General features: G+C 36.4%; 1 protein-coding gene across 2 annotated transcripts in view; it reads left to right on the top strand.

Moving 5' to 3' along the window:
- The window catches only part of GLRA3 (glycine receptor alpha 3), a 186,631-nt gene that overhangs the window by 163,825 nt on the left and 9,101 nt on the right, over window positions 1-13,705 (top strand). The window contains exons 8-9 of one of the 2 annotated variants that reach the window (XM_040232270.1): window positions 2,856-2,999; window positions 5,209-5,253. In XM_040232270.1, the coding sequence (XP_040088204.1) occupies window positions 2,856-2,999; window positions 5,209-5,253 (189 nt within the window). The remainder of the gene's footprint in view (window positions 1-2,855; window positions 3,000-5,208; window positions 5,254-13,705) is intronic. The other variant, XM_040232354.1, reaches the window with a different exon arrangement.

Genomic DNA, 13,705 nt, shown 5'->3' with positions numbered 1-13,705 from the left:
ATTGTAAAGCAATTATACCCCAATTTAAAAAAAGATATACTTTGTTTGTCTTAATATCTTTGTAACTTCAGCCCTAAGAGAAACTGAGAAACAGATTATGGTGGTTGAGATCAATACACAATATGATGTCAGTAAGAAAGCACAGAAAATGATGAATTTCAGAAATAGCTAAAAGGTAGGATTCCCACTCCAGTGTTCTTGCCTGAAGACTCCTAGGGACAGGGGAGCCTGGTGGGCTTGCCATCTATGGGGTCACACAGAGTGGGACACGACTAAAGTGACTTAGCAGCAGCAGCAGGATTCCCAGACTTGGTTTTTTGATGTGAGATTTGGAGATGAATAGATTCTAGCCTTTAATGAGGAGGAAGAAGCAGTTGTGTGTGTTTGCTGGTTGAGTCCAGTAGAGTTTCCTAGCTTCTTTCTCAGTCAAATGAAGTCTAGAGAGCATGAGACATCCAAAAGCTACTAAAGAAACTGGCTAGGGGGAGGTTTAGTCAGGAAACGGAGGTGGGAGACCCTAAGTGCAAAGGAGGAATTGGATCCAAAGTAATAGATTAAGGGCTGAAAGTGAGAAGTTTCAGTGTGAGAACAGAAGGGGCCCAGTCCCTGTCTCTGAGGATCTCAAGAAGAAGAGGAAAGACCTAGAGAGCCGAATCGGGTGGGATGGAGGGAGGAAACCCAAAGAATGCAGGTCAAGGAGCCAGGGGAAGAACGAGCTTCAGGAAGGAGGCAGTCTTCCACACATGGCTTTGGGTTGGTTTCCAAGACAACGGTCCTCCTGACTAGTGTATCTAGTCAGCAAACATTAGGCTTCCTTTTCTCATATTCCTGTACCCAAGGAATAATACCCAGGAGAGATTGTTACTTAAAATAAGGCCAAGTTTCCAATAGCACAGTGAACGATAGGGCCATGGAATGGTGGTCCAGGGGGATTGGCTGGATTAGAATGAGGCTGCCACAAAGGACAGGGGCAGGAGTGGGTGGGAACAGGTGGTACCAGAATCACAGGTGATGAGTGTCTTATGTCATGAATATGTTGTCAATGTGTTGGTGAGGAAACTGCTGTTTTATTTTATTTATTTTTTTAAACAGGTAATTATTAAAATTTTTTGTTTATTTATTTTTATTTCTTGGCCACACTTTATGGCATATAGGATCTTAGTTCCCTGACCAAGGATCAAACCCATGCCCCCTGCATTGGAAACACAGAATCTTAACCACTTAACCACCAGTGAAGTCCCACTGCTGTGTTATTTTAAAGTTACTAGTGCTAGAGTGCCCAGACCTTCCAGGGCCTGTGCTTGCTGGCCTTGGAGGGTCAGTGAGGATGGAGGAGAGAGAGAATTGAAGTTGGTGGGAGTCAGAGAAGAGGATGAGGAGAGTTGACTTTTCAGTCTCAGCAATCAAGTATTGATCACAAGAAGCAGAACGTGGGCTGCATAGATGATGTTTGCATAGTTCTATTGTCATAGGAAAACAGTTGTCAGGTTCATTTGAAAACCAAATTTCTTATTTGATCTCTTGGTTCATGTCATTATAGATCCAGGTTGTTGAAAAAAAAATGCACACACACTTTATGAGTCCTATTTTTCCACGGAATGGTATAGCTTGAGATGGTGCCTGTGAAAACTATTACATCTTCTGGGATCGTATGCATTTGAGGGCAGCCAGAAATTTCTGACACAATTGCAGAACTCATGAGATTTAAATCTACGCTTTACAAACATATGGACAATTAGCACAACCATGGAATAAATTGAGGGCATACATTTCTCTGCTTGGTAGAGTTCTTTCTGATCAGCAGAAATCACACTTAAGATACAGGAGGAGATGCATAGGGCCTGTGTGTTGGCACAGCTCACGTGTAAGTTGACACCATTGGAAGTGGTGTAAGTTGACACTTCTTTTTAAAAGAAAATCAATTCAGTTCAATGTATTAACAGAGCATCACTCGAGATAGTGAATTTCCACATGAATCAATATCTATGGCTCCCTCCTCTCTGGTATTTTAACATTTTGCGCCTTCACTTATCTGCTCATTTAGTCAGTAAATATGCACACATCGGTCAGACACTACTGTGGTGGTGAACAAAACGAATGCCATCTGTCCTCAAAGAGTTCACCCTCTAAACAAAAAGAAAACAAGAAATAGCAATTACAGTGCAGTGTGTTCAGGTAAGCACAGACGTCATAGGATTCTGCATCAGATTTTGGCAAAATTTATCCTGAGCCCTGAAGGGTCATCTGAGTGTGTAGAGAGTGTCCTTTTAGAAAAACACATAAGTATCAGGGCATCATGTCTGCATATTATAGTCAAATAATTCAGGGAGAAAAACATAAGAGATCGAGATTAAGGGAGGGGAGAGAAATGTAAGTAAACATTAACAACTGTTGAACTTGGGAGTTCTTTTTACTCCCAGTTGTTCCACCAACATGTCTATAAGGTTAAAATTATTTCAAAGTAAAAAATAAATTTTAATTCAGAAAATATGAAGCTACAAGTTCAATAGTATTTTCTATATCTCAATATTGCTTCAGACTTTCTCAAGCGTTCTGCTACTCTGGAGGTATCTTTCAATGTTACTGCACACTTTTCAAGTATGATACTATCTTACCCTGAAGATAAAATTACATTTCATCTTATTTTCTTTCATCATACATTTGGTCTAGTGCTTCATTTAAAAAAAATGTTAGCAAGAAATACACATTTTAATGTACGACTAATACATAAAACTTGCAAAAATTTTAAGTAAAAAGTTACTAGTATATAAATGGTATAATTTAGGAACAGATGTCCATTTTTGTTCTCCATGGAAGTAACAAGTCACTTTTCTCACTCTCTCTTTCCTGATTAGGTCTCATATGTCAAAGCTATTGATATTTGGATGGCAGTGTGCCTCCTTTTTGTGTTTTCAGCACTTCTGGAATACGCAGCGGTGAATTTTGTATCAAGACAACACAAAGAGCTTCTGAGATTTCGACGAAAGAGAAGGAGTAAGGTAAGTGATTAAATGCATGAAGTTCCTTGGGATACAATTCTCCCTGGAAAGTGAATTTGTTATGTTTAATAGGGATGTACAGAAAGAAAATGGAGACAGAAACTCAAAGAGATGACTGTTCTTTGATTTTGTCCAACTGAAACTTATGTTGTCAAAAATTGCTTCAGGGAGAAAATAATAACCTCTAGCTGCTTTACAATACTTTACACAGCAGATCTGGTGACATGAGAGCTTTATTGACTGCTTTCTAATATCTGTCCTGGAACAACAGCATTTTTTGCTTCAACTAGTAAAATCTATCATTTCTTGTTTGCATCACTGTAATGTTTCTGACGGCTTTACTTGACACAAGTCATAAACTATTGCTATTACTTTTTTCTTTTTTTGAACTAGTTCCTTGAATTTTTAATCAAATATTATCTATTTATTTTATAATACTCTGATGTTCACATAAAGCTATGTGGTCTCTTTTTTATATGTATTTTTGTGTTTTTGAGACATTTCTTCTGGATCCCCACTGGAAACACAGTAAGGTGTCTTTTTGCCTTGCTATCACCTGATAAGTCAGCAGCATCCTTGGGAGACCACAGGAAACTGTAGAAGTAATCTTCTAATTGGATTTGGATGTACAGGATGAGGTTGTTCCCCTCTAATAAGACTTATAATGTCATCTCTCTTTATACGCACATAATTTCAATCAACCCTTTTCCTTTTCTGAAAGAGTTTCTATCAGCCAACCTGTCTTTGCGTTTACGTTTAATGTGAATGTGCCAGCTGACATTTTAAAAAAGCAAATGGTCTCAAGCTATAGAGAAATGGCAAAGTCGTATATTACAGGGAAAACTGTGACCAGAACCCAATATACTGAGATAGTTAAGTCGAAACATGCTCAAATCTTAAAATAAATAGTCTGGTTTATATATAGCGTGCGTTTTTAAGAATTAAATTTTTAAGGAATTTCTTATGGTTTCTGAAGGACTGACTGTAATTTATATATTTATAAAATGTTTTAAATATCCCTAAGCCATGATCTCTCGGTGCTGAGTCTACTCAATTTAAACATCTGAAGCAATAATTTATTCAGTAGTGTCTAATTGACTCCTCAGAATCATCACCTGCTCCAGTAAACATCCCATGAATCTGTAGCATGGGAGAAATTTCAGCATTGCAATACTCTGGGTAAGACGGCTGAAGAAAAACAATGCCAGAGCTTGTATTTGACCATTTTTTAATAAACATTAAAGCACATCATTTATATATTAACATATATTTTCGTGGAGAGATTAACTTTATCTCCTGCCCCCAACCTCTCCTAGTCTGCAGGTGTCCTTACACTTTTCTCACTCTGCCTCCTCCTCTACCCCTCCACTTCTTCTAACCTCCCTTACTTCTCATTTGCTTCTTTTTCTCATGATACCTGGCACAGGCTGAAACACTGTGAGAAGACAGAGCATTCTGTATCCCAGGAGTGAAGGTGTGGTCACTTTTTCCCCTGCTGAATGACTCATCAAGACAATTTTTCCTTCCAACATCGTGAATCAAAAGTAAAGCAATACTTATTCCCCCCTCTCATTTTGATTCACTTTTTCACACTTATTTTACATTTTTCTACCTTTCTCCTCCTTCCTTCAGTGTAGGATGTATCAGCCACGTGCTGCCAACACCAGAAATGAGGAGTCATGCACAGGTGGCGTTCCAAGGGGAGATGAGAGCTCAGACCTTTTCTGCACCCACCAATGCTCTACAGACTTAGACATTCATTTCTGGTTCCTCCTTTAAAAAATCCATACCACAGCAACTCTTTATTTAGTTTTACCACCTGTAAGTGTATTGGGATAAAGACATTTGACACCCTTTATTGTTTAGCTCACAGAAAGACAGCAAGATTAATTTTTCTGGTGATTGGCACTCTAGAAAAGTGTCAAAGTGCAAAAATAGTAACATCTGATTATATTTCTAATCACCATATGAAATACTCAGTGAACATATATTGTAATTAAGATATAGTGCAGTAAAGAAATTCATTTTTTCTTTTTTACTTCATACTCTGGGGCTGGATAGCTTGTGTATGTGAGAAACTGTTAATTGATATATACATTTGTTAAGATGATCTGTGCAATGAAAGCCAATTGTACAATTATATTTTAACCATCTATGACTTGATTCTCTGGTTTCTCAATCCCTGTTGGTCCACTTTACCTTCCCACAGACAGAAGCTTTTGCATTGGAGAAGTTTTACCGTTTCTCAGACACGGTAAATTCATTTTCTTAACTCTAAGTAGAAGAATGCAGTCATCAGTTAAAAAAAAAAAAAAGCAGACAGCATCCTCTGCACTCAGACAGTGTTGGGTGGGGAAACACAGACCCCTGCACACTTAAAGCTGAACAACCACCAATCCCCTTCAGCTAAGGATATTCTCTTTTTCTAACAATTCGCTTTGTCTCTCTTCACTCAGTAAGAAAAAAAAAAAAATTTGAAATGTTATCTTTCATTTTATGAACTGAATTATTTGTTTGGTTAAAATAATTTAAAAATATATATTAAACAGAAATATCACATGTATCTTGTAATATTCTTTGTAGAGAAAATAATCATACACTTTGACAAAAGTAGTTGCAAAATAGATGGGACATTTATTTGTACAAATAAGTTCTAAAAACAGCTCCTCTTGCCAGAAAATAGAGACCTAAAAATAAGTCAAAAATAAAATGCTTTATCCTACTTATGTATCTTTAGAAACTACTTTTAATGTTAATATATGTTGAGATTCTTTAGAGTAAATGAATGATTTTGGTTTTGATTTCAGCATTTTTGGAAATGTTTGATTTAAAATAGATAACAAGGACACACCTCCAATTAGAATGGCTGTGTTTAGAAATGTAATCTATAGTAGAGCATATTAGTAATTTGACTTGGAGATCCATAATATATCACTCTAATTAAATTTTAAATATACCCAAAGCTGAGAATTTAGCTTGGGAAATCATATCCAAACAGTCCAGTCTACTAAATTAAAATTTCTGGAATAAAGTGTATTTAAAAATACCTCTCCAGATGATTTTCACCACAAATCTCAGTTAAGAATAGACATAACTAGGTGAATACACAACAGACATACTGTTAGATGAATAGTGAAGTGATCTTTATTTCATAACAAGTATCTAGACCAAAGATTATTTTAAAGCAGTTATTAATTACATTCCTATATTATAATACTTCCTCAACTATTTTTCTTTTCTACTAAAATTTCATAGTTGTTCCCACTGTAGCTACCTACTTCTTCAATTTTCATCCCTGGGGGAAAAATTCACATGATCCAATTAGTTTTATGTGATTATCCTAACTAATTTTCTTTAAAAATTCATTGCCTTGAATTTTCATAATAACACATAGTTGCCTCTTTGGGAGAGGTATATATTTAAATTTTCAGTAACTAAACAATATATAAGGAATGTTAGTATGAAATATATATTCAATTAGATATTGCCTGACAAAACAGTACAAAAATAACTGATGAAAATACAGATTTCCTTTGCTAACAGTCAATAAATACTTATTTTTAAAAAAATAAACAATATGGTTTACTAACTATATTATTTAAGAAAATGCAAATACATTTTACAAATACAATAAATGCAAATACATTTGATTGGAAATATATGCATCACATTTATTTTTATAACATTCTAATTATCATTCAGGTTGATGATAATTAAGACTGATCATTTTCACTTTTTGAAAACAATTTTTCTCAACCTACTCTGGGTCAAATGAATTCATCATTAAAAAAAAAATGTATGTACTTTGCTTAATGACAGTCTAAGTAATCTAAATCATTAAATTAACATAACCAAGATAAGTCTAAAAATTAACCGAATATCCTTTCTTTTCATGAGTACTGATTTGCATGTTTTTCATAGTATTTTAATTCGGCAGAAGAGGCAGTAAATAAAATTGCCCCATTATAGAAAACTTCACATAACAAACGGCTTTACACTGATGAACATATTATTCCAGGGAAAGTTTTAACTTGGTTTAGCATTTGGCTTAGGCACTGCATGCGATCTTTTATGCCTTACCTCTTCCCTTAAAGGTACAAGGGATCCTTTTTGTACACTGTGAAAGAATACACGTTCACACTTGTATCCAAATTTCCCCACCCCACACTGTTCTAGCCTGCTGTGTGCCAATCACACACCACTGCACCTTGCCATAAATGCTTATCCCTAGTGCTGTGTGTGTGTGTGTGTGGGTGGGTGTATGCATGATACAAAAGTATTTTGGTTAGAAGTTGCTCTTCCCATGTATGATATCATTACTTTAGTCCTGGAGGGTTTAAACACATGCCGAAATATTTCTGAACATATGTAACTTGTTGAGAAATATGGATGATATGGGATTGCTTTAATGCATTTCATACAGCTTTTGCTTTGCAGTGTAATAATGAAAGTTTGCTGAGCGAAAATATATATGTGTGGTGTTCTGGTATATCTTCCTACTTATTCTTGTATATTGATTGTTACTTGTGTATGCAAATGAAATAAGAATGGACCACAAATTCTAGATTCAAAAACTAATTGCCAAGTGTATATTTTTGCTTGTTTTCTTTTTAGAATATAAATATAAATATGAAATATAAATTTAGGACAGATATAAATATGAAAAATGTGAAAAAATTGTTAGTTGCTCAGTTGTGTCCGATTCCTTGTGACCCCATGGACTGTAGCCCACCAAGCTCCTCTGTCCATGGAATTTTCCAGGCAAGCATACCGGAGTGGATTGCCATTCCCTTCTTCAGGGAATCTTCCTGACTGAGAGACTGAACCTGGATCTCTTGCATTGTAGGCAGATTCTTAACCACTGAGCCACCAGGGAAACCCAATTATAAATATATATGTATACTATTTTGGTTGAAGGGATGAGGCTTCATGGTTGGAAGCAATGTAGTACCTGTATACATGGAATTATTTTAGAAAGTTTCCACTGGAGGTCAGTTTATGCTATATTCTAAAATATAAGATATTCTTTCAATAGGTAAGTGTTTGATATATACTTGAAAAAAAGTAGTTTCTCAACAATTTCAAACTAAATTCTGCTTGAATGACTGATGCACAGGGGTTAGAAATTTCTTCTTATGTAAAAGAAAATTATAAAAATTTGATTATTTCCTGCAACAAGTATTCCGAGTATATGTTAAATACAACTATTTCTTAGAGCTCTATCCCCTCTGAAATATCTGTTTAGGAAAATAATATTCAGTACAATAATATAGTCTCTACTTAAGTTCACATGCTGTATAGTGACTTCCATCACACAGTTAAATAAAATAGGCACACTGCTTTTTATATATGTTATCGACTGTAAAATATTATCTTATGTCACCTTATGATGACAAGTTGGCACTGAAAGAATCTAGAACATTAAATTAGAAACAGATGTGCAGATTTTTCAAAAATATTATTTCATTGACTTTTCAATTCCCCTATGTATGTATACGTATCATATTTTCATAAAGTTTCATCTAAAATATTCATCCTTTTAAGGTTACATTTTACCATTCAATAATCTCCAAACCATTTCTGAATATAAATTCAATACACCAAGCATAAATTTGGCTAATTTATAACTACTTCATGAAAGTGGAAATGTTAGTTGTTCAGTTGTATCTGACTCTTTATGACCCCATGGACTGTAGTCCGCCAGGTTCCTCTATCCATGGGATTTTCTGTGCAAGAATACTGGAATGGGTAGCCATCCCCTTCTCCAGGGTATCTTCCTGACCCAGGGACTGAACCTGGGTCTCCTGCATTGCAGGCTAATTCTTTACTGTCTGAGCCACCTGGGAAGCCCAGCTAATTCATATGTCATCTATAATAAATGCAAGGTTCTCCTGGAAGCTAAATTTCAAGGAATTTTATATTGACAATTGACTTGTAAGTCTAAAGTATTTTTAACATCATACATAGTTGTCTTCTTTTAAGCCTTCCATATTTGGGTGGGTGATACAGAAATGTACACAGATGTATTAAACAGGATTTTTGTTTTAGGCTGATACTTATTCTAGAGAACAACTTTTAAGTCATTCACATACTTCACCTTGCCTTAAAATTTTCTAAGTGATGCTTATTTCTCTCAACAAAAACAAGCTGTTGTTTTGTTAATTAGCAATTTTCAAAAAAAATTTAAAAAACATTTTTTAAAAAATCTACATACTTTGAAATCATATAAATGTGAATTAATATCAATTTACTTTTCCTTCTTCTGTCATTTTCCTACTTGACAATTAAAAGTTACAGAAAGTTATTTAAACAAAACAACCTTTAGGATAATTTACTTAGTATCTTCATTGTATAAAGAACATCTCAAAGGTATCCAGTATAGAGAAAACATAAGGATGAAAATAACATATTTAATGCTGTTGTATCTCACGACAATTGTCATAATTAATCATCATTCAGGCTGTCTTATATGATTAATGATTTGTACTCACTAGCAATCTTCATGCTTTCACCATGCCAGCAAACAAATAAGATTTTTTTGTTGCTATTTTAAAACTAAGAAGAGGATAGGAAATTAATTCTTTTCTCACATATATGATAGTATATCATGTTTGATGATAAAAATGAAGAAATTCAATTGAATTACTATATCTACCCATGAATTTTCTTTCTGTAATAATTCTAGTTATAATATGCATGTTACATGAGTCAATCTTTGGCATAATTCTCTAAATAAAGTGGAAAAGCACTGAGAATGTTTCACAGTATGGTATTGTTGCTTAATTACTGAAACATTTTTCTCATTTCCATATTTAGTGAAAACAGGTCCTTCTGTAGAAAGAAAAGAGCCTATCCTTCTAACTTGCTTGAAGCATATTGAGATGATTGACTTGTGGATAAACTAAGCTGTTTTACTTTTTGAATCAGCCATGTTCTTTAGTTCATTTTTAATTCATTCTATTTAATCTTTATTATTGTTTACATTTTGAGTTGTAAAGGGGCTTAATTTCATGAACTTTAAACACTAGCTAACCTATAGTGAGTCAAAAGTTTTAGATGCTTGTGTAAACCTTACTTTTGTGCCCTTCACTCTATTAGAAAGCCAAGCTGAAGGTAACTCCAGAAAATTGAATTATCTCAAAAAAATATTTGAGTGCTAATTGGAATAAATAATATCACTGCACTTGTAAACATACATAAACACAGGATAATCTTTTGACTGAGTTTTATAAAGCAGAAAAATTAGTTGTCATAAAATAACTTGATGTACTTTTTATACATGCTTAGTCGCTCAGTCATGTCTGACTTTCTGCAGCCTCATCAATTGTAGCCCACCAGGCTCTTCTGTCCATGGAATTTTCCAGGCAGGAATACTGGAATGGGTTGCCATTTCTACTCCAGGGGACCTTCTTTCCCCAGGGATCAAACCTGCATCTCTTGCATTGGCAGGCGGGTTCTTTACCACTGTGCCACCTGGGAAGCCCCCCATAAATGTTTGAATGACAGGTTTTAACAAGGGAAATATTTTTACTGAAATGGAAGATTTCTATTTCTTCACCTCCAAAATTAATAGAAAAGCCACTGGTGATATATTTGTTAGTGAAATCATATCCCAGATGCTTTTGAAAACAATATAGTACCAAATCACATTATAAAATGTAACTGTCAAAATTCTATTCTTAAAAAATTCTTTGATCCATCATAAATTTAAAAATGAATAAAGATATAGTTCACATAAATAGTTTCACATACAGCCTCTCCTAGACACAGCCTTAATTAAAAACAAGAATTGTTAAAAAATAAAATAATACCTCAGTACTAGCCCAAATGTCATTCAGTTCAGTTCAGTTGCTCAGTCGTGTCCAACTCTTTGTGACCCCATGAATCGCTGCATGCCAGGCCTTCCTGTCCATCACCAACTCCTAGAGTTCACTCAGACTCAGGTCCATCGAGTCAGTGATGCCATCCAGCCATCTCATCCTCTGTCGTCCCCTTCTCCTCCTGCCCCCAATCCCTCCCAGCATCAAGGTCTTTTCCAATGAGTCAACTCTTCGCATGAGGTAGCCAAAGTATTGGAGTTTCAGCCTTAGCATCAGTCCTTCCAATGAACACCCAGGACTGGTTTCCTTTAGGACGGACTGGTTGGATCTCCTTGCAGTCTAAGGGACTCTTAAGAGTCTTCTCCAACACTGGAGTTCAAAAGCATCAAATGTCATTACAGAGTATGTTTTTCATAAACTACCACTTTAAATTTAAATTAGAAAGTGTTAGAGGAATTCAAAAAATATTTCATTACCATGAATTCCAGCTAACTAGGATAGCTGCATTGTGTCTTTTGGGAATTTTTGTTTCTACATATTTGAGCATTATGATCACCTGGAGAATTTGGAAATGCAGATGACAGAGACAACCTAAATGTTAATGAGTGCAAATATGTGTACTCCAGATGATTCTGAGACAGCTGTTGCATGGACCTCAGTGTGAGAAATCTTGTCCTGGCCTGGACTGTCATTATTGCATGCACATAAAATATGGTCATTTTACAAATTGTGGCCAGCTTTCATGCCAGGCCAAAGCTGCATGATGATGTTGAAGTTTCAGTTTTTCAAAGGTGTCATCTTTCTATTAAAATTGATATCCAAAGTCAAGTAGCTTTGTCAGTGCAGCTCCATAGCTCTGATTACAGGTTTGAGGAGGCATTTGTACTTTCAAGACAGAAATAAGCTTTGATCTCATATGGCATTTGCTCAGCTTTTCAATAGGATAAGAAGCAAGAGAGACAGCAGACAAAGTGTCTTCATCTAAGTGGGAGGCCTTTCAGCTACTCAAGCATATAGGACGTTTAGATCCCTCTTCCACAGAGAGCATGAATGGTTTTCTAGTCTAAATAAATACATATAGTATGGTGAGTAGAAATGAGCCGTTCAACTGGAAAATACAGTTGTGGACCCAAAACCACGGTATCAGGTGATACAAAAGGATAGAAAAGGGAAACCTGTGAGGTGGGACAGAGTTAAGTATTAGCTTTCCTATCCCCCGATCCCCCATTGCCAAACACATACATGTCCACTACCAGAAACCAGAAACCTTTCTAAAGGCATTTGCTTCTTACTATCACTGTGTGGTCTGCGTACTCATCCAGTGACCCAACCAGGCAACCGTTCATGTCCTGACCATCTTGTGTTTAGTGATAATGGTGTTTCTTTCTTTCTTTTTTTTTAGATTTTTATTTTTGTGTGTGGGCCATTTTTAAAATCTTTACTGAATTTGTTTCAATATAGCTTCTATTGTTTATGATCTGAGTCTTATCCATTGGACTACCAGGGAAGTCCCTAGTAGTAAGGTTTTAATTTCTGTTTCAACCACTGCTCTGTGAGCTGATGGAATTTGATATACTCTTACTATGTTGTGCCCTTGGGCCATTTTATACACTGATCATTTGTAAATGTGCTCCTTTATCCAAAGAGATCTATTCCAGGGGCCCAGACTGATATGAAAGTACCTGTTTCAAGCCATAAAGAGTATTTTCAACTGTGGCTTTTGTTATAGTGTAAGTAAAGCCCAATATGGACTCTCTGTCTCAAAGTCACTCAATTGTGTCCAACTCTTTGTGACTCCATGGACTGTAGCCTGTGAGACTCCTCTGTCCATGGAGTTCTTCTGGCAAGAATACTGGAGTGGGTAGCCATTCCCTTCTTCAGGGAATCTTCCCAATCCAGCGATTGAGCCCAGATCTCCCACACTGCAGGCAGATTCTTTACCTTCTGAACCACCAGGGAAACCCTATTTTCTCTATAGTCAGTTGACTCCTCCAAGAGCCCTGGGCAAAGACCCTAGTGGCATTCCATCTGTCAGCTTTGTGTTAGCGCTTGTCCTCGGGAGATTCAATCCAAAAGCAATCCCGAGCAATTATTTTTTAATCTTGTTAATAGTCTGAATAAGTTCCGACCACATCAATGGCTTCAGCAGGCAACAGAGGGACATGTTATATCCATTGCCTCATGGTTTGGACACCACCAGGACTATGTCAAAGGCCAATCTAAGACATCCGCCTTGGCACATAGTTCCCTTCTGAGCCAGCAACTAGATGGGGACTCTCACCTAATTAATTCTACCCTGGAATTCCTATAATGAAACTCCTAAACAGTTTTTGCCATGTCCATCCTGGTAGAGGCTGTTGGGGGGATTTCCTTAGTGAACTCAAGTGTTCAGCCATCAAAGAGTTGGATATGACTGCACGCAGCAGGCACAAGGAACAATAGCCCAAGATTAGGCTCAAGACAGAAAATGGCCAGGTCCTTCATCCGTGGTCACATCCTTTCCAATTATATTAATACATTTAGTCTTTGGCTGATGTGACCTACTGGATGTGTCTTGAAAGGGAAAGTGAAAGTTGCTCAGTCATGTCCGACTATTTGCAACCCCATGGACTATACAGTCCTTGGAATTCTCCAGGCCAGAATACTAGAGTGGATAGCCTTTCCCTTTCTCCAGAGGAGCTTCCCAACCCAGGAATCAAACCAGGGTCTCCTGCATTGCAGATGGATTCTTTACCCACTGAGCTATCGGGGATATGTCTAGGTGGTGGTTTAGTTGCTAAGTCGTGTCTGGCTCCTGCGACCCCATTGACTGTGGGCTTCGAGGCTCCTCTGTCCATGAGCTACAAGGGAAGCCCAGTGGATATATCTTAGTCCCTTATTTTCCTA

The sequence above is a fragment of the Oryx dammah genome, unplaced genomic scaffold (genome assembly GCF_014754425.2).
Source record: "Oryx dammah isolate SB20612 unplaced genomic scaffold, SCBI_Odam_1.1 HiC_scaffold_1, whole genome shotgun sequence".
In the NCBI taxonomy this organism is placed as follows: Eukaryota; Metazoa; Chordata; class Mammalia; order Artiodactyla; family Bovidae; genus Oryx; species Oryx dammah.
The sequence above is the reverse complement of the archived record's forward strand: the minus strand, read 5'-3'. Positions and strand labels throughout refer to the sequence as shown.